General features: G+C 40.8%; 2 protein-coding genes across 3 annotated transcripts in view; both read left to right on the top strand.

Moving 5' to 3' along the window:
* The window catches only part of pik3r5 (phosphoinositide-3-kinase, regulatory subunit 5), a 28,645-nt gene extending 8,018 nt beyond the window's left edge, over positions 1-20,627 (top strand). The window contains exons 2-18 of the mRNA XM_049571664.1: positions 2,621-2,736; positions 7,956-8,071; positions 8,177-8,245; positions 9,244-9,382; positions 11,185-11,254; positions 11,823-11,997; positions 13,236-13,404; positions 13,519-13,587; positions 13,799-14,691; positions 15,141-15,266; positions 15,454-15,585; positions 15,835-15,928; positions 16,478-16,554; positions 17,412-17,505; positions 17,744-17,826; positions 18,387-18,502; positions 19,009-20,627. Coding sequence (XP_049427621.1) covers positions 2,637-2,736; positions 7,956-8,071; positions 8,177-8,245; positions 9,244-9,382; positions 11,185-11,254; positions 11,823-11,997; positions 13,236-13,404; positions 13,519-13,587; positions 13,799-14,691; positions 15,141-15,266; positions 15,454-15,585; positions 15,835-15,928; positions 16,478-16,554; positions 17,412-17,505; positions 17,744-17,826; positions 18,387-18,502; positions 19,009-19,159 — 2,673 coding nt within the window. The 5' untranslated portion in view covers positions 2,621-2,636 and the 3' untranslated portion in view covers positions 19,160-20,627. The remainder of the gene's footprint in view (positions 1-2,620; positions 2,737-7,955; positions 8,072-8,176; positions 8,246-9,243; positions 9,383-11,184; positions 11,255-11,822; positions 11,998-13,235; positions 13,405-13,518; positions 13,588-13,798; positions 14,692-15,140; positions 15,267-15,453; positions 15,586-15,834; positions 15,929-16,477; positions 16,555-17,411; positions 17,506-17,743; positions 17,827-18,386; positions 18,503-19,008) is intronic.
* A 489-nt stretch (positions 20,628-21,116) lies between these two features.
* The window catches only part of LOC125885927 (phosphoinositide 3-kinase regulatory subunit 6), a 29,150-nt gene continuing 22,292 nt past the window's right edge, over positions 21,117-27,974 (top strand). For both annotated transcript variants that reach the window (XM_049571768.1, XM_049571766.1), the window contains exon 1: positions 21,117-21,192. The gene's annotated coding sequence lies outside the window, so the exon portion shown is untranslated. The remainder of the gene's footprint in view (positions 21,193-27,974) is intronic.

Below are 27,974 nucleotides of genomic sequence, written 5' to 3'. Positions count from 1 at the left end.
AACAGGTCACTGATGCTGCGAGCCTTATATCCTCAGGCAAGTCGTTTCAAAGCACTATCAGCTTTAGATTTAAGCCTCAACCATAGGGGCCCTACCTGAGGATCTAAGGCTGCAAACTGGGTCATATGGAGTGAACATTTCCACTATATAACTTGAGGCCAGACCCAGAGGTGATCAGTAAAATGTTAAAATGAATTCTAAAATGATCGGGGAGCCAGTGAAGAGAGGCCAGGATTGGGGTGATGTTGTCTGTTAAAACCAGCGAGAAACCCAGCTGCTGCATCTGATTTAAATGTCTCTGAACTAGCTGTTGATCTTTCTTGCTTCATCTCTTTGTCCAGACAGACAAAAGACAAATTTGTTTGTCATCTTTCAACCAATGGAAAGTAACAGATTGAACCAAATTGCTTTGGTTGCCTTATCTGCTATCACCAATAACACAACATATATGGTAGAGAAATTAATTCACAGCCGACTTGTCCAAATCTCAAAGAGCTTGATAAGACATGTTTCCGCGACAAATGGCAACAGGGCAGCAACATAGTGCGCACAAAGTGTTGACCACCACCTGCTTCTTCGCAGAGTTTATTTATAAGCTGTCCCCCGCAAGCACATCTGTGCAATGTCTAGGGGAATTGTTGTTACCATTGAAGAAGTGGTCACTGTAGCGCTCTGAGAATATGTTTTCACAGAAACATTCTCATTGGTTTGGGTGACATTAGAGGTTCAGTTTTGGTTTTGGTTGGTTGGAGGTCGCAGCTTTCAAACTGTGTCATTAAACACCTGCCAACATAAATGTTTATCTGCACTGAAAAACAGCCAGGATTTATAAATCTGTCACTCAACTCTTTCAAGTAGCCGACGGGATGTCCCTGATGTCTTGTTATGCATATTGCTCCTGATGAGATGTGTTCATAACAGAACTGAAACAACTTGCCACACCTGGGTTGTCCTCAGATGCCGCATGATGAGCAGCCAAATGCACTGCTAAACTGACAGATACAAAAAGTGAAGTTCAACGCAGCCTGATGAGTCAGTGGTGAAGACATGATGTACTTATAATGCTGTGGTTTGTTTTCATCGCATCTCTGACCCTAAGCGATACTGATTTTTAGTTTGAAATTACTGTGGGCCGTTTTTCTCTTTTTCCCTTCCATAAAAGTCATATTGTGAAAATCGTGGGCTCTTGTTTTGGTTTGTCTTTAAGGGTACAACATACATAGGGTAACTTGGACCCTATTTTACAATGATTTTCTGTCTAAGCCACTAACAGGAACACCAGTTTCTGAAATTGTTCCTTTATCGAGTGAGTGGGCAGCAGCCGGCAGCGGCGAAACATGCTGAAAAGTCCAATTAATTGAATTACCTCAAATCATTTGGGGTAATTATGTGCTGTCAATGTACATCCACTGAAAGTGCTCATTTTTGAAACTTTAAGAGTTTAAATTGTTATCATAAGTGTCTGACAGCATTAAAGGAAAGATCCCCAAAGAGAATGATTTTTCTGTTGTTGTTAAAGAGCAAGATCAATTTTGTTTAACTAGAAACAGTGCTGAAATTGCTATCACTAAACCCACCACACTCATTTAACTAAACAGTAATTTTGTCATCGTAAAACACATTTAATTCACAGAAACATAAATTCACAAAAAACATCTTCGTTAGTCTTTTCACTATTCAAACAAACACCAACTCTGGTTAAAGTAAGCCCTTAATTCACCCACATAGAAGTGAAAACATGCTGGCTCGCTCAAATGCTAAAATTACTGTTTTAGCCTGGTGGCTTTGGTGAGAGCTAATTCGGGGCTTTTGTCAGCTCTTGTCAAACAAAAAGGATTTTATTCTTAAAAAAAAAGTGAAACTCTGTCGGCATTCTTGTTATAACTCCATCAGACACTTAGAATAGTAATCTGAGCCTATCAGTGGCAAAAACAAACACTTTCAGTAGACTCAGAATGATAGTGCATAATTCCCCCAAGTAGCTACGTTGCAGCTTGTTTTGCTGCTCCTGGCTGCAGTGCTCTCAGTCGAAACTGGACCAATTTCAAAAATTGTGGTTCCCATTAGTCACTTAGACACAGAAACTTCAGAAAATAAAATAAAAATTGAAAAATATCTTTAGTATTGCTGTTAATAATAGTAATTGGCAGTGGCAAGAGTTTCATTAAGACTTCTGTTTGTAAAACTGTCAATCCTTCCCACCATCTGTGTCTGTGGCAGCATCTGGAAAGACATAACTAACATGGAGCTGGGGGAAGAGGTTGTTTGTTGTTGTATAGTTTAATATGTACAAAACATGATAGCATGAGACATTTCAGGAAAAAATACCAATACAAGCAACCCTTTGTCTGTTTTCCCTTTACCTTAGAAATGTCTCTGTATGGTTTGTGTATCTTCTGTAGGCTGATTTTCATACTTAGCGGGTGATCGGCCTTCATGCAAAGTGGACATGATAACACATGCTGGCAATGAAAAGACACCGGCATGTGTTGTGTCTGTGTCATCATGACAGTGTACACGCATACAAACAAACTGGAGGATAATATTCCACTGAAGACATGAATGGGAATTTATAATGTTTTGATGCTTGATATGAGCTCCGTCTCCTCTCCCTACACAGAACCTGAGCGGTGAAGATGCAGCACACCTCGTGCACAGAGGACAGGATCCAGCATGCTCTGGACAGGTGTCTGGACGGGCTGAGACGAAGTCCCACAGCAGCGCACCACTGGAACGGTAAGACTACAGGGGCCGCACCAGTGATGAGGACCACAGATATTTGGTTTAAGAATTTGGCACGAAGCAGTGAAGCATGTAACAACAACTTTAAACTGTGTTTCAACCTGGTTTTTAAGCTTGTTTACAGTACTCTTTTGACTTTCTTCTCCTATGTTTTTCAGCCCATGTCGTCAGAGAGTATTTTCATAATACACTTAGCTCTTTAATATTTAAAAATCTGTAAAGAAAAAAACAAAACAATTAAAAGTCCTCAGATAGTACATTACTCTGCCAATATGCACCATCCTCTAAATGTATATTATATTAACTATAGCATGCGTGTGGGGGCAATGGAGGGAAACATTATATTCTTTTGGGTTTTTTTTTTAAACAAACAGAAATAAATTAAAAGAAAAAAAATTTAAACGCTGCTGGCCATAGAAATTTGTGGATCTGAATTAGGAAAGAAGGAGAAAGCATGCACATGAGCGTCCATTAACTGGACCTTTTAAGGGGCCCAGCCATTTCTGTGGGTGCATGCAGCTCTTGTTTTGGGTGGTAGACTAGGTTAGATTAGTAACCTTTTTCACAGCAGGCACATGTTATTAAACTGATATAAAATCAAACAAATATTTTTCTTCATGTTTTTCTTGGCTGTAGTGCCAATCTAGAGCCACTTATAATGACTGAGCAGTCTTGTGGCAACCCTGTGACCTTCTGTTTCTAGGAAGGTACAGGCAACACATTTTCTCCGAAACATCAACCCCAGTACACGCATTTGAATGTGATATGTGCTGTTTACAGCTTCTGGCTCGAACAGAAAGCAGTTGTTTCTTAACACAAGGGCAACGTGTGACAGACACTCTGCCAGGGGCATATGAGCTTGTTGTTGGTGACACTGTCACTGTCAGATCATCGAGGGGTGTTATTGGCTGCTGGAGGAAGTTGTGTGAATAGACAGCTGGGAGGAAGTGGTGTCACAGACCGCAATGTGTGAGTGAGGCATCATGGGGCAGGAGTTACTGTGGTACAGGGTGTGAAAACAGGGCAGAAGATTAAATCGGCATCAGCCCCCCACATGCCAACCAGCACCGGATAGAGTGACGCACGCTTAAACCTGTGTTAGTAGGTTTTATCCCCTGATGTACTGTGATGTGATTTTGACATTTAAAACATGCTTGCTGAAGCTGTTTCATGCTTCATTACATGACTCCATCATCTGTTAAGACGATTTCCAGGGCTGTGTATGTTGTCTGTGAGTGTGAATACATCCATGTGAACTGAAATAATCGAATTTTCATCTCAAGAGGATTATTCAAAACTCACAGGTACATTTCCAGGGCTCGCGGCTTATCAAAATAAAACCTGTAGAGCTCTCAAGTAAATTCTCTTGATGCAGTTACACCTAGCTGACCTTTAGAGATGTTAGATCAAACTCCTGGGTGCACACAACTTTAGAGATATGCAGCAACTGACAAGTTTCTTGGAAAACATTTCTGTGAAACCTGAACAACTGCTGATGTGTTACTTCCTCGGAACCGGAGCTCCTTAGAGATGCAGTCAGAGTCGTTGAGACCGCGGGATCGAATGGAAGGTGAGGTGCTTGTGAGGAGTCAGCAATCACCCTCAGTTGTTTTTGTGAGTGTGATAGCGATCAGATTGGTGAGGTTTGAGATACAGCTCTGTTTTATCTTGTGTTTCCATTTCACACTGTAATAGAAAACCTGCAATCAGAGCTCAGTGAAACCACACGTCCTTCCTTTACATCCCAAAGCAATTACGTAAAAATTAAAAGTTTCCAGTGGGCGTCTGTGGTAGAAAAAAAAATGTAACTTTGAACCTACACTTTCAATAACCTGGGCAATAACAATCTGTGTGTTTAGTTATCCCCAATTCCAATATCCCCAAGATTCTTTTTTTTTTAGTGTAGCACTAAAACAAGTCTTTAGTTAGTTAGTTTATCCTTTCGGAAACTCTGTTTGTGTCTGTGGCAACTGTCTGACAAATACAGCCACAACAAAAAGGGAGGATACCTTAACTGTGTTCTTGCGACAGGAAATCCGTCCTGCCAAAACATTCTAACTGAAACAGTGAACAAAAGGTGATAAAACACACCCCTGAAGTGCGCCAGCACTGACAATTGCGGATTATAAAGTCCTGATGTGAGTAATTGCAAACCAGTCTTTGCTTCATGCTAGTCCGTGATCCATACGCAAGATGATCTGAGACCCACCTCATAAACGAGGTGTTGTATAATGATATTAGATGCATTATAATTCCAATAGGCTACTGTATGTAATCTGTTAAAACTACAGCTAATTGGCAGCGTCCTTGATAGTATAATCAGAGTTTGGCTCAGATAGCTTTTGTCACAGTGCCCACATGTGCCAGCTTGCATCACCAGTGAGGGTTCAGTCTTGACCCTTGAACAGCCCATGTTGGGAACAAGTGTGTTTACCTGCCTACAAATATTTGGATATTTTATATGGCTGTCATTTATGCTAGTTGCCAATGTACTGTATGTGCACATGCAAACCCAGTGGCTTTGATTGAGGTATTCCTCCCTGGGCTCATTCTACTTGTATATATACAGTCAGGGGCGGACTGGGACTAAAAAACAGCCCTGGACTTTGACTCGGCCCAGCCCTATGGGCCGGCTGCAGGGCGTAAAATTAACATTTTACCTCATCTGCCATCGGCTAGTGACCTCCAAAAATTTATTGGCCAAACATATTTTTCACCAGCCAAATAAAAAAATTGTGCCTTATTTGACGAAAAATAATTACTTTACGTTTTTAGTATGAAAATCCAACTTTAGGAAAATCCAGCCCTGTCCTCTGTGTTTCTTTGGCATGCTTGCGGCAAAGGCTGCAGTAGTAGCATCACGATACCGTGGCAAAAATGAGGCAGATGTGCCTTTTGTCATTTATAAAAAGATAAATCACTTTTCTATAATACATCACTGATATTTCAATGGAATAAATTACTTATTGACTTATTCATACTTCAAAAACAGCATCAATAAGTGATTAGCATAGGGGGGATCAAAATAAAATAAAAATCAACCAGCCACCCTCCTCCCCTGACAGTCCCTAAAGAACAGTGCGGTGAGGTTTGTGGAAGTGTGAATGGCTCGTTTCTCCTCTGACACCCACATACCTGTGTGCTGCCACGGCTCGGTTGTCCAGGTACTACTGGGCAGTCATGGCACCAACGAAAGAGGAAATTACTGGACCTGCAGTCTGACTTCTCTGTCACCGGTAAGCTGTTATCTTGCGCCGCAGAGCACTATGAACCTCCGCCGTGTTCCTGTCTGTGACCCCCGTTCAACCCACAACCTCCAGGATTCACATTTCCTTTCTGCTGCTGGTTGAAACGTGATAATAGGGGCGCCACAGCGCCCATTTCACTAACTTGACGTGGAAATGAGCGGTAGTCTAGAAAACTTTTTTTTGTTGTTGTTGTTGTTTTGTTTTTTTTCGAGGGCGCTCGTGCGCCCTCACATAGATTGCGCCCTGGGCGGTCGCCCACATTGCCCATAGCAAAAACCGTCCCTGGACACAGCTGGCAGAAATGGTCGAAGCACATAAAAACCCACATGCAATTCAAAATTTTCCATCGGCCACTGGTGGGTGTGTGTTTTTGTTTTACACGCCAAACTCATTTTTTACCCGCAATTGGTGCTTGGCGGGTGTTAATTTTATGCCCTGGCCGGCTGGCATCCAATTTAAAGGCTGCCACATAGCGGACTGGACGTGGAACAGTAGATTATCAGGGATAACCAGCCATTCTGTGATTCTCCAGAACCTCCAGATGGCCAGTCCGCCCCTGCATACAGTGTATCCTCAGAGACTAAAACCAATATCGGTTATGCTCTCAAAATGTCTTACAAAGGTTCCTTTGCAATATTGGCACTAGGGACAAAATGCATCTCTTCAGTGCCTCTTCCACATGAAGCAATACACAGAACAACTAGATACCGTAAGACATGATCGCCTGTGCCTTTGGTTAATTCAAGACAAGACAAGGATTTTAATCACAATGGCATTTATACCTGACAAAATAAAAGCTAAATAAAGTTGCCTTTAAGTCTGAGCTCTGTGTCATCAGAAAGCATGCATTTTTGTTTGCATGTTAAAAAGCACAGTAAGGTTTGCTTGTATTATTATGATGCAAAACTACCAACACATTACCGCCCTGATCATATTTGCTGTCAGAACATGCGCCAGCTACATTTCAATCAGCAGAGACTTTTTTGTGAAAAGAATATTTATTTACTTGTGCAGATAAGAATGAAAAAAATTTGAAAAGTCTTTGGCGATTAGATCCTATCGAGATGGTATATTTCTGAGGAGGGTGATGAATCCATAGTAGAATAGAGAACGCCGGTGGTGGTAGAGACGGTAAAGATGGAGAAGTGCTGATGATCTGGATGAGCAGTAGAATAATCCTTTGTTGAGCTCTCCTCCAGCTCGTTGTTGAGCTGGAGGAGAGCGTGACAATCCTGCCTAAAATGGCAGCCAACAGCAGATTTAAAATTATGCAGTGGCTTCCTGACTGGCTGATAGAGATCTAGGTGGAGTTTGATTGGATACCTAGAAGCCTGAACACCCATAGTCGGCTGATTAGAGGAAGCAGTGGGAGCGGAAAGGAGAGAATTGTGAATGGATGAGCACAAAGTCTTCCTGATTGAACTTGTACTGAGCTTCACTTAGCAATGATAGCAAATTATTTATTTTTAAACCAATACCAATAGTTAGACAAACAATATGTAGGTTTCAAGACTCCCTCTGCACGAGTGAGCGACAAAGTGCAACAAAAACTGAGAGTCCATGGTGAGGCTCTGTTGGAGCACAAACAGACAGTGTTTTATTATCCTGGCTGTGCTGCTACCTGTGCCACTGTTTATTAGATATCTGATGGAGTCTGTCTGCTGTAACCCTGCTGTGTGAAGTGTTTAATATCCTCTGCGTATGTACACTGATAATTCATTTTGACATTGGCGAAGGCATATTACTTTTTTAACCCCGGTACATGCAGTGCAGCGCAGTGCAGCATCGGTCATATTCATAGGTCTTTACTCTAAAAGATGTTCTGGGTAAACTTGAGAGGGCACATTTAAAAAAGCGATTGTCTTTTGGGGTTGTGGTGAGGTAAAACATGTGACTTGTGTCTATGTTTAACGTGTGGCTAATTTTGCATACTGAATTTGCATTAACATGACGTGCTGTTTTCAGTGCTAATGTGCTCGGCGGGCCAGTCAATGAACCGCTGGAGCCTGGAAGAGCTGGTGAAGAGGGACCCTGAGAACTTCCTCATCCTATTACAACAGATCATCAGGAAGACCCGAGAGGTGAGAGGTCAAACAGGACATATCTCACTGTTGTGAAGCGGCACTAGAATTACTGAACCCTAATCACCGCTCTCTCTCTGTCTGTCTCAATGTGTGTGAGTTCAGGTTCAGGAGCAGTGTCAGTATGAGCTGGTGGCTCCCCTCGCTATCATGTTCTCCTCCACATTGCTTCAGGTACAAATTTTCAAGATGTTAACAAACGTTTAACCTTTCATCACCTCAGTACAATTCGGTGTTTCACATGTGTAAGGGCACTCTAAAAAGGTTAGTTAGTTCCTCAGTTCAAACCACTATGACGTTTTTTGAGGTGTTACAATACTGTGATCAAATCTTGTAGTACAGTTTAAAAATCACACACAACCCTTACTGGCTCCACAAGAATGATTTGGTTTACAAACAGTACTTCTATTTTTTACTCAGGATCATTTAAGAATCAAGTGGTCCTGTAACAGTACACAAAATCATGCCATTGGAAATCTGATTAACTGATTTATTACTGGTCAGACAGATGGCAAAAGAAGTCGTTGTTTGATTGCTTCAAGTTGCTCTGACTAAAATGCAACATATTTTATGTGATTGTCTTCATAGTGTTTTTTCAGCAGGAAGTGAGAACCTCAGAGAACTGTGTAGCAAATGATAATGTGACACCTTCGAGGTTTTGAAATGACGTGACAAATGTACCTTTGGTTTGTTTGTCATAGAGCCTGAAATATATTAAAACAGTGGCTAATGACATAACATGACTTTATTACACTAAACTGGGCTAGTTACCTCATAAGGTATCTGACACACTGTACTTCATGATGCAGTTGTAGAATTAAGTAGTAATGTAATAATAGCTAAGAACAGGAACAATAACATAGATGCTGATACTGTCATTACATCATCAGTTTGTTATATTGCACTTATTATGAAGGCAAATGGACAGTTAAGGTGCAGAATGGGTGTAATACATAACATTAAGGGCTTTTATTGCATGTCTGATACATCAGGAGGATCATTTATACGAAATATTTTACAAGTTATGACATTGTCAGTTGCTGTGAGGAAACTGTCTGTCTTCAATAGACCAGAATGGTTGGTCCACAGTCACGCAGGAGTCACTAGTCATTAAAGTTATTCTCAGAGATGAGGATCCCGATTAAAGTAGCTGATATGTGTTTTGGTTGCAGACGCCATACTGTCCTCCAGACACAGAGCTGCTGGAGGAAGCTGTTGAGGTGTTTCGCTGCTTCCTCACCTGGCCAGAGCCTTACTGCAGTGTGTGTAAAAACCTCCTCTCCACACTACAGCAGGAGATCAAGGCCCCAGGTAAATATAGATGGGTTTGTTTTGTTTGAAAGGCCACTCTGCATGTGTGTGGCTGCTACATTTACTACTGTTGTCTTTCAACACTGGTAATCACCCCCCCTCTAGTGACAAGTTAAAGAAATGCATTTAGGATGACACTTGCAAATGGACTCTGCTTATGCCACACACACCAGTATCAACAACAGCAGCGGCAGGAAAATGATAAGGCTACAGGTCATACTGGGCACTTCTCCATATAAAGAGAAATTGTTTAAAAACCGGATGATGAAGCTTCAGCATTTACAAAACAAAAAAGCAGAAGCCACATGGAGACACCTATGCTGAAATTTACAGGAAGGGTGAAGGAAGTACTAAAAATACAGCAACAGACTGAATGAATACATTTGAATGAACTGAATGAATGACTTTTAAAAGGGGATTTTTCTCTGCAGCTTTTTTAATACATCACTGTGTTTCATAAAGACACAGTATGTGGCCCTTTGTTGCTTTTGGTTTAACATTTGTGCCAAATCTATTAGGAACTTGATTGAGTAATTACAGTGTTTAGTTCAAATATAAACATGAAGCTATATGTGACAGCCCCAGGCAGTTTTTACACATTTTCAATACATTTTAAGCCACTTCTTGACAGACATTAGTAGACAATCGTACTAGCATATTGTACTGAAGTGAAAGTACAGTTATTTTAAGACATTTTTGCCAAGGAAAAAATCTGTAAAACTACTTAGATAAAGGTGAAAAGTGGTTCATATGTTACTGTGGATTACAGCGTAATTTAAATAATTTAAATACTAAATACTACTTGGGCTTCAAAATTAAATGCATTTAGTGTCAAAAACCAACCAACAATAAATTCAATGTATATTTACATATATATAAACAGACAGTACTTTGTGGCCTGTGTATTCAGCTTATTATCAATTATAAATATACAACTGCCTTCATGTAGCCTAAATACAATTAATCATAGAAGACAAACAAAATGACAATAAATAAAAGGAGCTACTGACAATGGGGCAGATGTAGCATTAAGCCACATTACCTGCTACTTCATGTAGAATGAACAGTAGAATAAACGTGATCAACACAGCCTACACAGAAATATGAGATAACAATGACAATATAAACTCCACAGCAGCTGCAGCCACAACAACACATAGTCTACTGAAGCAAAAAGAGAGCTGCACACTTTATATATACACACCACCACACATTCAACGCTACAGTGGTTACTGAAGCTGTCATCTGGAGAATGAGTTCAGTAAGTTTATCGTTGTATTCACCTGTCTAAATGGCATTTTGTGAGTCTTGCACCACAAAGTCCTCCTTTCTGTTAGTCCATTCCCAAAGCACTACATAACAACTCCGCTCAGCCTCTCTGTCCCACTGTGCAAGTTTTCACACATGTTGAGCTGAAAGAGGCACTGCAGTCACATCAGGGGGTGTTGGCATAGCAGCAGAAAGTCATTTCACCCCTCCCTGAAGGTAAATGTTCTTTGTATATCAGGACATTTTCAGGACTTCTACCATGTGACTTTTGTGAAACAGATTTAACTTGAAATGTAGCAAAGTACAATAGTTGTTGTGATAAAAAGTAATGAAGTAAAATTAAAATCACAGATTTTTTAAAAATACTGAAAAGGGTACACATACACAAATAATGATTTTGTTAAGTATTGTATGATGTTCTAAATGCTGTAACCTTCATCTGCCTCCAGGACGCTGTCACAAAAATCATTGTGTTTTTGTCTAGTTGTTTAAGAGAATAATACAATGTAAAAAAAAATCTATTTTCCTCATAGGGATTTCCTATCAGAGACTGGTGAGAGAAGAACAGGGCCTTAACACCTCCAGCCAGTGCTCCAAGACCATGTAAGTCCATACAGTAAAAACAAACAATACTCTCTATAGGACGTAGAACTCTTCAGTTTTCTATATAGCTCGACTCAGCCAGGTTTTCCATGATATTCAGACATTTACATTTTTAAAGGAACTACTCTGTATGAGTGCACACATGAAACTTGTTTGTACAGTCTTATCATTGGACAGCAGTGTGTTCCTGGCTATTTATTTCAGTCCACTTCAGGCGTTGTGTTATCTGCACCTTCTGCTTTCTTGTAAAAATGGGCTGGGTTTTTTTTCTTACAAGTCAGTAGTTCACAGTAACTTTATCTGATCTGACACTATGCATCTTAGGTAAACAAGAAAACAGCACTCAGTGTCCATAAGTTTACTGAATCATAGCACATATATGTGGTTAACACTTCTGACCTGGAAAGTCCCTTTTCATCCCCCTCTCCACACACCCACAAGCCCACCACCACTCACCTCCACCACCACGAACCACCACCACCATAGCATCCTGTTTGCATCTTCCCACATGTGAATTTGTGTACATGTTGACACATGACCAATGATGCCATATATGTGCTTCCTGCAGGACTGTACTGCTGATGAACCCATGTGAGGTGCCCGCTGACTTTCTCTCAGTGGCTGAGCAGCTCAGTCACATTCACCACTCGCAGAAAGAGACCTACATCACCCTGATCAAACATGCCTTCCAGTCCACACTAGGCACCAAGTACCCTCTACATAGCATCCATAAAGTCCTGCAGGTAGGATATGTGCTCAGGGTGGAGAAGTTATGGACTATGGACTAGAATCAATAGATAGTTCTGAAACACAATGACATGATATTTTGGGTATGATTTGTGTTTAAAATTGCTTTTGTGGTATGGGGTTACATAACAGAATCAGTTACAATTAATTAATATTTCCCTTTAAACTGTATTTATATGCATTACAAGGTTTTGTATGCGACATTCAGAGCAATAATATAGCAGCAAACCAATATTTGCTTTGTAGAGATATAGTGGAGTAATGGCATCCTGAGCAGAGAATGAAGTCCCGCTCCCTCTGTGTAAGTTGTAACCCGAGCTTCTCTGTGGTTTGCTGTGGTGGTCTGGCTGCATGTTGGTGCATGCATGTATCCCACTGGCAAGGTCTTCATTGCCATTTTGTACTGCCCACATTCGGAGATTACTGCTGATAATGGGACGGCATCGTACGTAGAAACATAGCGCCCACCCTCTGCTTCCCCCCTAGTTGACACTTCCAGTTCTTTAAGCACTCTCGCCATTGTATAGTGCTGTTTATGGAGTTTGCGCCACCAGCTGCTGGCTCAGCCACCTCCATGCTGACAACATGTGTCCAGATATACTCTGAATTTCACATAGGCTAGAGTGCCTTTAAAATAAGTGTCAGTAGTTTATGGTATTTCAAGATAACTGCAGAAGGACTTTGCAATATACTATCATGTAAGCAGCATCAAAGAGACGTGTAGCATTACATCTACAGTACTGTCCATACTTTTGATGAAGCCAATACAAACCAGTAGAAAGTTTGTAACTATTTAAAGGTATACCACGCAAGATTGTTGTTTACTGTTTGTAAAATAGCTCACCAATGAAATTGAAGGTAAAAAACAACTTAACTTGTATTTGGTGTTTCGCCTCCCTGTTTGCCTTTTTTCAACACTGGTTACCTTTTTGTAGAGCCCTGACCTCACCTGAGCACTTTGGGGTTGTGCACACTCATAAAGGTCCCAAACACAGATATTACAAAGGAAATAAGAAATTCCAGGTGACAGGCAGAGTCTTGGCAAAAAATACACGGTTATACACTTCTAGTGTGTCATAAGAATGTTTGAAAGGTATTACTTCTGTTGAGTTCATGCATCGTTTTTTTTTTAGGAAAATCCTGCATAATATATCTTTAAAGAGTTAGACTAACAATACAGGGATGTGTTAAGACATGTAAATTCACCATACCGAATTATGCATACTCTTTGCAGGAAAAAACGGTTAGTGAATTGGAGGAGCTCTTCTCTGCTGTAAGTGATGTCTTAGAGACGGCTGCTGCCATGAGTGATGCTCTGAAGGGCCGCGATCATGTGATTCAGGGACTTGAGCAATTAAGGAAGAGCATGAGAATTCCAGCATCCAACGGAAGAAAGTCTGATGGTAAGAGGGCAGCTGGTTATATGAAGTGGGGGACATTCTGTATAGATGATATTATTTTCTGTTTCCGGTGGATATTGTTTGATGGGCTGTCATTTGTTCTGCCGTCCTTCTCAGGAATGCTACAAACTCTGCCCATGCCTACAGCCAAGTGTTACATGTTTCACTGGGAAAAGGATAACTTTGGTAAAGTATTTTGCATGACACTTTGTTGCTTCATATATGGGAATTATCTTTCTGCTTTGAGCTGATGAAGAGTCAGTTTTCTTTACTTCTTTCAATTCTCAATTCCAATTTTAACAATTCAGAAATACAAACCATATTTCTCTTTAATTGAATAGTTTTTGTGCATTTTTTTCCAATGCTGTATGTGATTTGTCTATTTTGATCTCTGCAGATGTTCTGAACACCCTTTTGGAGCATGACCCTGATGGGCAAGCTGAGGAGGAAGAGGATGTAGACATTTATTATGAGGAGGAGGGTGTAGCAGAGATTGATGCAGAATTAGAGGAGGAGGAAGAAGACAAAGAAGAGGATGAACACGGAGTAGAATTGCCTTCAATGTCTATGATCCGTAATGGCTACAGTGCCAACCATCGTGCCTCCACCTTCTCCACCATCTCCTCCCTGTCCACTGCCTCCAAAGACTCCATGTTCTCCACCTTGTCCGTAGCCTCAGAGTCCTACGCTCCGTCCCTCTTCTCCGTGACTTCTGCTGGTGACAGTGACTACTTTGAAGATTCAGATGACTATATCTGCTCCTCTCCTGTTGCTGATAAATGTTCACCAAAATCTATCAACAAAGCATCAGTTCGGCTCAGCCAGCACTTGTATCGGCTCTTCATCAAACCCAAGAGCCCTCGGTCACTGTCACGAGCCAAAAGCTTAGGAAACACGGAATCAAAAGACCTTTTAATGGTGCGAGAGAAGCGCTCCAACTCTCTACCACAGCAAGTCAAGTTACGCAGTCCTGAGCCCTTCCTCCAGCCATTAAGTCAAACTCTCAGACATGTCTGCTTCCGAAGGAGGCCCATTCTCAGCAGCGATGAGGACAGTAAGAATACTACGCTGAGGGTGGTGGTGTTTGGTGCTGATCATGTAGCGGGGAAGGTGGCCCGAGCCTACAACAGCCTGAGGAGGAAGGAGAGTGCGTGCCCGCGTCTCAGTAGGGCCTTCAAACTTCAGTTCTACTTTGTGCCTGTGAAGAGAGACTCAGCAGCAGGGCCAGGAAGTCTGAGGTCTCCCAGTCCTGTGGTTCAAAGTTCTCCAAAGGGAGCATCGGTGCTTAATGTAAGTAAAAAAAATACACCAGCCAAATCTCATACACTGACCACAAAGTTTTGTTTACACCATCACTTCATTTCAACCTCATCACCAGAAAAAAATGTTGCCATTGTACATTTCTGCAAACCATGAATATGTTACATACAGTTTGCACATTTCATACATACATAAGATATCAACATCTTTAAGTAACATAGTGTATGATCTGACTTTGTCATCAGAAGGTGGAAGGGATGGTGGATTGCATGTGACTTCGGCAAGGCACCTGCCAAATGCAAACGTGTCTGCTATATAGTAATGTGCATATGTAACATATCTGTGGTTTGCAGACAAGTGCAACATTTTTCCTGGCGATTGGCTCACATATTTACTAAGATGAAGAGCTGAACTGTGTGGCACAGAGTAAAGAAAGAGAGAGAATTACGCTCTTGTAACTGTTGCTTTTGCTTAAGCAGGATCTTCACCTCGCGAGCACAGGGGACAGCACTAACGATATTGCCCACCTCCTGGGTATGTTGGACCCTTGGTACGAAAGAAACACCCTTAGTCTGCTTAAGTTACCCGCCAACGTCGTCTGCCAGGTACAGCTGGAATTTAATCTTTACACTGCCTAAACAACACTAATCCTAAAGTCTATCATTCGTGTTTAAGAACTGTTTTTTTTTTCATATTTTTATTATGATAGATAAAATGTCCAAAGTTTTGTTCAGACTATCCCAACATGAATCCTCCTGCTGTATTAAGTATTCAATTGTTATTGCTCTGCAGCAAACCTCAAAGACGGAGTCAGAGTCATATGATAGTTCTTATGAGAAACGTCTTCCCATCCTGGCTGACTTGGTCCTGTACTACTGCCGCTATGCTGTCCGGCCTGCTCTGATCCAGCTCTATCAGGCTGAGGTCAGATACACTTTTACACAAACACACACACACACACACACACACACACACACACACACACACACACACACACACACACTATATTCACCTCTGCCAGGGACCTATTTTAAAAAAAACACGTAAGCCCTGGTATCCAGACCTTGGCACCCTTGTAAACAGAAATAGGACCCTGATGCCCTCTGGGTCTTAACAATAACTAATATAACACCTCAAAATTCAGTGACTGATTGAGACTCTTTGGTGTTGCAGTTGACATTAGCTTGTGGAGAGAGGAGGACCGAAGTGTTCGTCCACTCCCTAGAGTTGGGTCACACTGCTGGAACGCGAGCCATCAAGGCTATGGGTGAGTGTGACACACAAGCCAAACTCATATCCAAGCAACCATGCCACACTGAATCAAATTAACCACATTTTCCATGCAGTGAAATGCATCATCAGTTTTTATGAGGTTGAGGCTGGACTAAATTTATGATAGCGGAACATCTGTTATTTCTATGTCATGATTCAGTCTACTTCTACTTTTCTAGTTTCACTTGTCGCCACCGCTTGCACTTCTGATTTTTAATTTCCCTTTGAGAAGTCAAAATTCAGGGAAAGGTCTTAATGCCTCACGTCTGATAGTTACCGCAAAAATGATTTTAACCATTACTCACAGTATTCTTCAAACCAAACGATCTAGATTTTGTCATTGGAAATTTGATATCTTCTACACAGCATGCCATCTGCAAAACTTCTGTCACAATGTAAAAATCACAGTGTTTTTTTTTGCTAGTTTGTGGTCATATTTAACAGTATTGTAGCATTATTTTTTGCACTTTTAAAGGGTAGGCTATATAACTAAAACACTGCTTTCATGCATCACTAATGTGTTTGTCTTTTTCTCTTTATATAGGTGCTGCCAGTAAACGGTTTGGTATTGACGGTGACCGAGAAGCAGTGCCTCTCATGTTGGAAGTGGTGTACAACAGGGTAAGATGGCGATTTTAATCCCTATTAAAAATCATGTCTTGAAGCTGTACTTTACAAGAAAAGCATTTATGAATACACCATCTTATCAGCAGAAAAACATCCCATTACCCTTTTGCAGACAGAGCAGGCTCTCCCCCTTTACCCTAATTCAATTGGTTTCGGTTATGGCCACTTCTCCACCCATGGGAAATGACACATCAAAATTAAGTGACAAAATACAAAGTCTGCTAAACAGCTATGAGCATATGCCCTGTCCTGACAAACCTAAAACTTTTGTTATTGTGGCATGAAGCATTAGAGAATAGTTGCTCAAAGTGCAGCCCACAGGCCAATGGCGAGCCTCTGAAACCTTTTGTGTGGGCCCCAAACATGATATGAAATCCATGCATTATATTTCAATCATCTGTGGCCCATTTTAATACTTTAACTTTCATTAGCTTACATTTTATAGACAACTTAGCTACTCCATCAAACTGCGCTGTGTTGGGTTAGGAATGACATCTTGTAGAAAGCTACTGGTTTCATGGCAACTACTGGCACCTCTTAAGTGTTGTGGGAATTGCGCTCTGTCATCAGTACAAATGCTGTTAGCTAAAGTTAACCATTTTCGTGGACAACTGGGCAATTAAATGTGGAAGTAAGATGTGCGGCACTCAGTCATATGCTTGCTCCCTAAATTTGCACAGGAGATTGTGGAGAGATGTTGAGCACCCCTGCTATAGAGACTGCTGACCCTCTTTACTGATGTTATGCATTCATCATCTGTCCCTTATCTTTCATCGGAGTCATTTGAACCTACAGTCAGTCAGTCAGTCAGTCAGTCAGGATTATTTACCCTCCCTTTTCCTTCCATTCAGGTGGTGATTAGTGGGAGAAGTCAATGGAAAAGAGAAACCAAAGTCTGTACTTCAGTGAACTTGACAAAAGCATGCAAGAATCCCGAGGAACTAGGTACACTGCTGCCACTGGCTACTTTATGTCACTGAAATGTGCTAACATAGTAATTACTGTTTATGGTGAAAAGAATAATTTTTTCCCATTAATCTCATTCTAACTGTATGTTCTGTTGAGCCAATGGTAAAAGGAAATCCCTCAATCTTTTTGTTGTTGTATCTGCAGTAGGTGATGATGATGATTACTGTGAGATGTATAAGTGTACTCATAATGTCACTAAATCAATCTCTGCCAGACTCAAAGATGGAGTGTCTGCAGCTCACGATGACTGAGGTCCTGAAGAGACAGAACTGTAAAAGCAAGAAGGGCTACAACCAGGTAAGCTAAACGTGACATCAGTTCGCCGAGGTGGTTTGTGGTTTAGAATAGCGTTGCAGCAGCGTGCTTTCACAAACAACTCCGGTCTCTATTTAAAGACGGAGATCTCAGTACATCCTGGATAGTATCTCAAACTCATCTCACCTGAATCTCTCGTCTCATATACGCTGAGAGCAAAGTTTCAGTCCGACAGCTTGATGGAACAATAAGCCACAACACAGGCAAGACTCACATCTGTTTTGCTTGTGTTTGTGTTTTGGCAATAATATTATTTGCTCAGCGTTGTAGCTTAATCTCTTAACCTCGTTTAGATGTGGAGCTTTGATTTCCAATAGTTGTTACACACCTCAGCAAAACATAGACCTATTTAAACAATTGTTTTTTTTTAACTCAAGACTGTCTTTACAATTCATAAAACAAAAGTAAAACAAGACAAACTGCACTAGCAATGGATACCATATGAAATGATGTGCAAATACATCAGCACAGGTCTTCTGTGAAATATTCATTTATGAGGTGCAATGCATTTAGTTTTGCTCTGTTTCTTTTTCCTTTTGTAGCAGCTGAGTGTGACAGAGGTAAAGGTGGACAAGGTGCAGGTCAGTGGTGCTGGAAACACAACCTTTGCTGTATGTCTGGACCAGGATGAGAAAAAAGTACTGCAGAGCGTCACCAGGTGTGGACACACACACACACACACAGACAGACAGACAGACAGACACGCACACACACACACACACACACACACACACACACACACAGAGGAATTGATGTAGACATACAGTATACATTGTCTGGAGAGAAGTGGTATACCACCAACTACTTCACCTTTCCACTGAATCAAATGGTTCTTTCAAGTGGTGGTAACTCCTCTAGACATGCTGCTCTAATCCTTTAATGTCTTCATTATAAATTAAAAAAAAAAAAAGTCTCTCAGGTGTTTCACATGTCAGAGAAACCATTTCTCATCTCAAAGACAGACAAGCCTCAGCCACAGGCCTCTTATTTCTTCTTGTAGTCTAACTACAGTTTCTTATCTCACTTGCATCCTCTTCCGCCAGAACCCAGTTTCCCCTCAGAGCTCATACATGAATAGAAACAATAGCACACCAGTTGTCCACTCACATCCCTCACAAGTGTTTTTATTTATCTAACCCATGTGTCTCCCCCTTTCCCATTTAGATGTGACATATCAGTGTGCTATAAACCTGACAGCTCCACTGACTGGAGGTTAAGAAAAATTCCGACCTCAGCCCAAATCCAGCCTCTCAACCCCACCTTCTGCTCCCTCCTCTGCCTGCCCATCCTCACTTTTAGTGGGGCTCTTCCCTGAGTCTGCTGACCGCTGGTTTGGATGGTTTGAAAGGAAAAATTCTGTGTATTTATTTATGCTCTGAATAACAGACACTGACTGCATAATAAAAGTGCACAGGACATACAGTTTCTCCATTTCCGCATGGTGTCATGAAACTGCTGTGGTTGAGTTCACAAGATGGCAGCCTCAAACAGCAGTGGGTCGCATCTGTTGGAAACACAAGAACCTGTGCAGAAGGGGTAATCAAGAAGGGGAATACCTGGCCTGTGATCATTAAGACAAGTACATACCAAAGAACCTGAGAAACGGAGAATGACAAGATACTATAGTTCTACACCATAGTTGATGTTAAGTTCAGCTATCTCTGTACAACACAACCATTCACTGTTGTTAAGGAAGCTCTTCAAGTTTCACAGGTATCCACAGGTTTCAGTTCCTCTTTTCCTCCTGACAAAGAAGTGGCCTTCCCCATGGTAAGATTAGAATGTAATTTGGTTAAACAGGGTGAATCTACAGTACAGGATCTCCGTTCAGACGGCACCCAAACTGGAAACACCAGTTTGTTGTAATAAGCCGAGAGATGGAATATAAAAATGTCAACACCATCTTGGAGTCGAAGTTTGAGAACTCTTTCCTGGATCAGCTGACATGGACATGTCAGACCAGGGGGAATTTGACGCCTGTCGACAATACTGTACTATGTAATGCCTCCATCAAGGGTGATCATGGGACTTTGTGACTATATATGAGAATGGACACTATGGACTTACACAATATGTAAATAATATGTTTGTAAAATATTGTATTGTATACTATAACTTGAATGTTGCACCATAACGTTTTGTCTGTTAAACATGGGCTTTAATGATAACATTTCTCCTAAGGAGTTACAATGCAGTCACTGTTTTAACTGGAGTTATAAATTTGACCAGCAGGGGGCTCTGTTGACATTCCTACTGACTTCAGCTCATGTACAGAGAGTTGATGATACTTGTAAAGTCTCACTTTGTAAAAACTGTATTGGAATTGATGTATAGAACATATTTTGGCTCTTGCAAAGTGCTAACCTTTATTTCATCAAGGGCACAGATGGAAGATATGAATTTGATATTGTGGTGCTAAAAATATCTTTATCTTTAAAAAAAAAAGACTATTTCATTGCACTTTGCATACTGTTTTCTACTGTATGACACACACACACACACACACACATAGTCATAGTTATGTTGCTGTAAGGGGATAATCCCCAGACAACCTGACCGAGTCTGAAATAGCATCACTGCACATTATCATATTATGTTATATTATATGGATTTGAAGCACTTGAACATTAGATTAATGAATTAGGTACTTTTATGTTCACATTAATGCCCTACTTGCCTTCTCTGATGGAAATACTGCAATAATGTTTTGTTTTTTTTTAAATAATTGTATGTGTATCATCTATGTATTGGATACATCTGAAATCCAGTCTTCATTAAAATCATCAAAATTATCAACTCTTATTGTGTACATGAGTACAATGGTGGAATGAGACTAAATACATTGATTGAGGTACTTACATACGGTTTTGAGGGACTTATGCCTCACTTGCATGTTGTCGGTTTATCATATGGCACCTTCCACACATTTCAGAGGCAAATAATTTTACTATTCCCTCCATTTATGTAACAGCTAAAGATTTTTCATACAAAATATGTGATAAACTTCTCAAATCGGATGCATTTTTACTTTAAAAACCACCTTCAGGAGCAGATAGAGGTGATAGAGATAGCAATAGAGAATGTATACTGATTAATTACTCATCTATCTATCTATCTATCTATCTATCTATCTATCTATCTATCCAAACACCTGTGATGTAAATCATAGTTACATGGATACGAGCTCTGATTGGTTATTTATTAGCGGCACGCCATTGGTCCACTGCCGCAGTAGGCGTGGTCTAAAGGCGAGCCTCACTGTCACTTATAGTAGCTGACTGAAGCTGAATAAAGTGTCACCGACAGAAAGATGACACAGTGTGAGCTGCCTGCGCAACTTAACTGCGGGTAAGTTTTCCCAAACACCGACTTATTTGTCGTTTTACCAACTGCAGACATCTTTACGACTCTAAACTTCATTGTATACGTACGAAGAAGTTAATCCCGACGACTTTAAATCATAGCTAGCTGATATTGCAGATAATGACATGTAACGTTATGTTAGCTCACTGTAACGTTAGGGGAGCACAGGGCCGTCTGTAAGTATTTTGTCTTAACTTTATTTCATACCAGCTGTTTATTTTTCACCCGAGTGAACCTGTTTATCTTTGAGGGATGTTTTTTTGTGGCTCCACCTCATGACTCATGTCGAATTTGTGGTGTTTACGTTTCGCACTGATGAGCCGTGGACTCCTAGCTTATCTGATGCTGTCATTCGTATACAGTTTTGCACCTACTGTACCATGCAGATAAGATGTGGCAGCGTGGTTTACTGTGCAGCACCCGCACACTGATATACCAGAGACTCTGGTGGCTGCTGTGCAAATCATTCGCTCCTTTTGAAGAGTCTTTTGGTTTTTTTGAATGGGCTCTTTACATGCAAGTCAGACTATAAAAAAACTTCCACACGTCATGTCCTATGACACGGGAGGACATGAGGGATGGCGGGTTTATTTGTTCCCCCCTGAGATAATAACAAGGGTTTGATAACAGTGCCTGATCTGATTGAAGCCCTGGCTCTCTGTTATGTCTGTTTGGAGTCTAAGAGCACAGATGTATTTCCTCCAGCTTCCTTGTTTTAGATCCAAGCATCCTGGTACTCAGGAGATGCAGGGAGGATCTAGTGCGTGCGTGTGTCCATATCAGTCTCTTTGTAAGTGGTCTTTTTGTTTCTAAATTAAGCCAATAGTCATGTCATTTCATGGGCAATAATCTAAGGCACACATTAAAGCTCCAGAACCTATGTGAATCTCAAATGTTGGCAACGTAAAGGTGTTAAAGCCAACTACTGTTGCACACAATGTCCAGTTAAAAACTATCTCTGTGATCTAGATCAAACTCAGACCGGTGATGTCAACTGTTGGGTGAGGCTTTCCAGTTAGACACAAGAAAACAGTGACATAGTGGTTAAAAATATTTAGGTTATTAACTGAATGCTGGCAATCCAGTCTTAAACTTAGCTCTAGAGGAAATAACTTTAAATAATGGGTATATTAAATTAAATGACATCATAAATCTATGAACAGCTATCATAATTCTACTACTCACAAGGAGCAAAATTAGTTACAGTCTGCATTGTGTCATATCTGATCTCTGTTGTGGTGGTAGTCTTATCATTACACAGTGTGATCACTGCACTGAAATGTGTCATGACCACATAGTGTGACATCATAAACATTGACAGTGAGATAAAACAGCAAAACAAAAACATAAAGATAAAAAACAAGGACTGGCCAGCTCTCTCAGTGTAAAAGTCCATGGTACAGGCGGGCGGTCCAAAAAATGCATCTGAGGCACGCTGACTGTAGTTAAAATAAATAAATAAATAAACCAACTTGTTTTGACCTGAGCGTCTATGAAGACTCTCTAGTTGAAACGCGTTGGTTTATCTGTGAATCAATAAAAGATTTTTAGCTACAGTCAGAGTGCCTCGGATGCATTTTTGGACTGCCTGCCTGTACCACTGAGTGAGCTGGCCAGTCCTTGTTTTTATCTTTATGTGACTGTTTGCCCTGTCCTTGAAGAGCACCTGATTTTTTTGTTTTGTTTTTACAATTAACTACACAGTGCCTGAACCCAGTGCAACACTCCCTATTTGTTCCTCCAAAACAACACAATGTTTTGGATAATTGTTTAGGTGAGGTGATGACTCGGAGAGATGCATCGTGAAATGCAGGACTGCAATAAAAACTGCCATTAATCTCTCATCATAGGCTTGACCCAAACACCCTTTGTGAGAGTGATAATGAGGACACTAAATATAAAAAGCTTCACACGTCACAAAACCAAGCCTTCCTTCCTCTTAGTTTACCTTCTTAGAATAACAATAAGGAACATCATTTACCAGTTAAAAATGAACCTTTTACACAGTTGGAATAACTTTGACGTCCTTTTTTTATTTTTATTGCACCGCCCTCTGACCGGTAAGTTCAATGTAGAAGGTTGGCTGAAAGAAACAATACTAACGTATCAAGATTAGAACCCATGAATCCAGATGGGGTTGGATTAACCTGTTGCTGCCATATTGTCAGTTGTGTGGAACCAGAAAAATGCAATTCAGAGTACAGGGTAGGGCTCAGAAGGTATTTGAAGCAAGAAAACATCACATAAGGTGACTCTGACATGATAAAACTGGTGCCACACCTCCCAAAACATACCACTCATCTCCCCATGAAGTTTTCTTAACGGAACAGACATTTTCAAAGAGCGTGTCTTTCTCTCCACACATGAAAAGGGAACCACCAAGAAGTGAAAATTGTAGAAACAAACTTACGAGCTATTGTACAGGTTGTAGGTTAGAGAGAAGTTGAGGTTGGTGTCAGGCATCACACAGTATTCTTGGCCTGTATGTTCTGGTGGATCTGTGTGTGTCACTAAATTTTAATTGTAGATTGATTGTACATGTACATGGATATGGTGTTTATTTGGGGAGGCTGCGTGCCGTCACGTCTCCTGTCTTCTCTCGAATGCCTAAGACAGATTTCTCCCCAGGGAGACAATAAAGGCTACTCTTATTTTATCTATTATCTTAGATGGGGTCAGGATCCATCCTCCCCTTCATGTTTTGATAAAATTAGACCCATGGTCTGATTGACTCTACCCCATGAGGGTCAACATCATGAGACCTTTGTATACAAAGGCCCTTTCAGTCCTCTACAAAATGTCAACCACTGAAAAGGAATGTTTGGCCGAAGTTTGCAGGGCTATCCCAAAGGCATATCAACTCTGAAGTAATCTTTGTTTGATAGTTAATCAGTAGACCAACAAGTGATGGTGGCAGTAAAGTCAGCCCACATGAAGCCGGTGATGGATCTGACCCACGGAGCATCACACTCGTGTGCTTCAATGAAGTGTTTGGCCTTTAGTTGGAATGCGGAAGTTGGAGAAGTGGTTTGGCAAATATGAGCCAGTGCCTGAGTTAGTTGGTAGCTGAAGTTGGAAAACTGGCTTCCCTTACCAACCCGACCACAAACTCAGCTAAGACTGTGCGATCAATTTGCTTTTAATTGCTATTTCAGAGAACAAACCGAGCTGACCTTTGACATGCTGTTGATTATGCTACAAACACAAAGAACTGACAGGAAAGATTTATTGAGTCGTCCCTCCTGCTGCAGGGGAAAACATCTCAATAAACCCTCTTGTAGTCCACTCGTTTGCCCCTTAGCTGTGACTTTAGAGCAGTTAGATGAAACAGACTCCATATGCTGTGTGTTGACAAAAAACATGTGTGTCTCAGCTTTAGCTCTGACCAGTTCAGTTCAGTCGGATGACCTGATTAATTCAACAGTAGTCACTTGACATCTTGGGCTTTAGGAATGTATGATGAGCATTTTTCACTATTTTTCCGACATTTTACAGACTGAATGATTAGTTGATTCATTGTGAAAATTCTTCAGATCAATCAATAATTAAAACAGTTGTTAGTCAGCAGTGTGAGGGCTTTGCTTTAAAACCTGAAGTGCTGGCCGCTCAACAGCCCACACAACTGTTTCTTTTTCCCGGAAAATCTAACACACAATTCAAATAACAACCATGCCCAAAGTTATTACAAAACACCCGTAATTCCATGTACTGTAGCTCCCAAAATTGCAGACAGCCGCAGACTGTCTTCAATTTTAGGCGCCACCCTTTTGTTTGTCCTGTGACAAATATGAAAACAAATGGCAACGCTTCTTGGCACTGTCGTGTGCCTGTGGGTTCCTTAGAAAGCAGTCTCCATTGTGGCTAAGGCTATTTCATTCCAACTGTGCATGTGTGTGTATCTATTTGTGCTGCAGATCATGTCTATGTGACGCACTTGGTACATCCTGTGCTTGTAGTGGCTGGATCACTTTACACCCAGTGACCTCCTGTGAAAGTTAACTGCTATTTTACTGTGTTGCTCCACATGCCCACAGTGGCTAAATAAGGTCTGTGCGGTTGGACTGACAGAAATCCTCACATTTGTCTTTTTCCTCAGCATGTCTGGAAACAGTGTTTGCTTTTCCACTCACGTCAGTTGCAGAATATCCAAAATAGATGGTTAAAGAATGTGTCAAATGTTGCAGAGGTACTGCACTCTGGGTGTAGCTGTGGGCTTACCAAAGCGAAGGGTGAGTTACAGATCATGTAAGGGTTGCAGCATGTGGCTTAAATGTCAGGAAAATCTGAGATGCATTGCACTTGATTTAACAGGCACAGAAACAGCACATCAAAAGCAGAAACTTAAACTCATGTTATGTGTTTTAAAGGATAGTTTTGTAAACCACAAGGCAGCTGTACCATGACAATTTCTTGAAAAGCATAATAAGTAATCTGTAGGTTTAAAGGAACATTTCACCCACAAAATGATTATTTGCATATCAGTTACACACCCTATGTTATGTTGCATTCATGAAGAAAACTTTGTTTTTCTTGCATGCCTCCAGTGAGCAAAGATTCCAAAAACAGAGAAAATTCATGATGATACAGATCCATATTTAACAACAGCAAAACTAAATCAAAACTCTCACACAACTTGTGCAGTATAATCCAGGTCCTATTTATCCAGTCGTCCACTCAGAACTTACCAAACGTTCATTTTTGCTGAAACGTTAGTATGTAAAACTGGACTGAAAGTGAAACTTATCTCATCTTCGAAGCCAGACTCCATTGAGAAAAACAGCAATTTTACCTCGCTGAACATGGGAGCTGCTGGTCCACCACTGCCTTGATCAGTTAGTTATTTGTGTTATGGTGTGACTTTGGTGTTATAAATGGTTCATTTGGATTCAGCCATGTCACACAACAACACAAGCAGTCGTAGACTAGCAGCTCCCATGTTCAGCAAGGTAAAATTACTGTTTTAGCCAATGTAGTTGTAGAGAGAGCACAGATAAGATTCACTTTAAAGTTTAGTTTAAAATACCAATGTTTTAGCTAAAATGCACATATTTGGGAAGTAATGAGCATACGACTGGATAAATTAGACTTGGATTGTACTGCACGAGCTGTATGAGAGTTTGTAAACAGATATTTTGATATCATTTTGCTGTTGTTAAACACGACCCCCATTTATTTAAATCCATAAAGAAGTTTCTCTATTTTTGGATTCATCTTTCACCGTGGAGACATGCAAGAAAAACAAAGTTTTCCTCATGATTTCATTGTCACATGGTGAGTAACTGATATATACATGGTCATGTTGGGGGGTTAGGTATTCCTTTAAGGCTAAAGAAGCAAACAAAATATTTTAAACAAACAGAAACTCACAGTTTCTTTCACAAGTTGTTTTTTTATTCACAATCTTGCAAGAAGTTGTTTAAGCCAAAGTCACAACTGCAGTCCTTCTGTTTAACAAAAATGGCTTGCTATAAGTAAGAGTTTGAGTGAAAACATGAATCATTCATACTCAGTTTCCCCCACAGCTCTCTGGTTATCCGCAGCAGGCCTTCTGTCCGAGGCCGCAGCTGTATCTATGGTAACAATGCTGTCTTTGTTTGGAGCTGTTTTTATCTGCGATAAGAATGGATTTAGAGTATTTCATGCATAAAGAATGAATCTAATCACTATTCCAAAACACTGATGGAAATCTCTGCAGTAAGAGGTCATATGCACAGGATATACTGAGAGTGCAAAGCTCAAAGAAAGCAGAAACTATTTTACATTGACAGCAAGTGTTTTTGAGGCCACAGAAAAGCTACTTGTATTTTGTTTCTTCTAAGTTCCAGTGGTGTGTAAGTCAGTGGCCGCTGCATGTGCACAAAATTTCTTCCTCCTTGGGAAACCCCTTTTGTATCTTTACCTCTTCCTATCTGCCTTCCTCTTGCCTGATGGATTTAGCACGCTACCTCCATTCACACCTGTGACTGGACGTTGAACTCCTCTAATCAGCAAATGTCTTTGAGGTTTTTTGTTTTCAGTTATGACACATTTTCCAGTTCGTTGCACATTTTGGGCATTACTGTGTGTACAACGTTTGCAGGTCCCAAAGAGGAAATAATCCCAGGTCAGTCAGACCAAGCAGGTTTACAGACACACACTCACACACACACAAACACAGAGTCACCGGACCAAAAGGACTTCCTCATATTGTCCAGCATGTTGATGCAGGATATAACTTTGATTGATATCTCTCACTGCTCACGCTGAATTAACCGTTGTCTGTTTAAGGGAGTTCTTTACAACTTTTGAATGAAAGTCGGAATGTGTGGTCCTTACAGCTGTGAGCGTGGTTAGCATCAAAGATCACAAACTGTTGGCTTTACAGCAATATGACAAGTTGTTTGACTGATTTATGACTCATATATAACCTGTAGCTCTTCCTGAGATACCTCATCGAGAGAAGAGAGCAGCAGCCATTCCTCTACTTCTTTCCGTCCAGTGTTGCATTTGTTATCTCCTCGAGAAATACAAAAAGCTGAAGGAATTTCAAGGTGATGCATTTACCATATGCCCCTTGTAAACACTGCACACACAGTTTGCTCCCACACTTGAATTTCCCTGTCAGGGAATTCAAGTGCCGTCACTCTGTACTTTTTTTCTCCAGTTGGTACAGCTATAGGGAACAAACTCTGCAGGTGCTTTCCTTGCTCTTCCACTTTGTCCAGGTCTATATGTTTGAGGTCCATCTGTGTCAGTACACACCATGCTGTCCTAAGCTGGGGATTTCC

This window comes from Epinephelus fuscoguttatus, linkage group LG3 (assembly GCF_011397635.1).
Source record: "Epinephelus fuscoguttatus linkage group LG3, E.fuscoguttatus.final_Chr_v1".
NCBI classification, from domain to species: domain Eukaryota; kingdom Metazoa; phylum Chordata; class Actinopteri; order Perciformes; family Serranidae; genus Epinephelus; species Epinephelus fuscoguttatus.
This window is presented reverse-complemented; position numbering and strand designations above follow the sequence as displayed.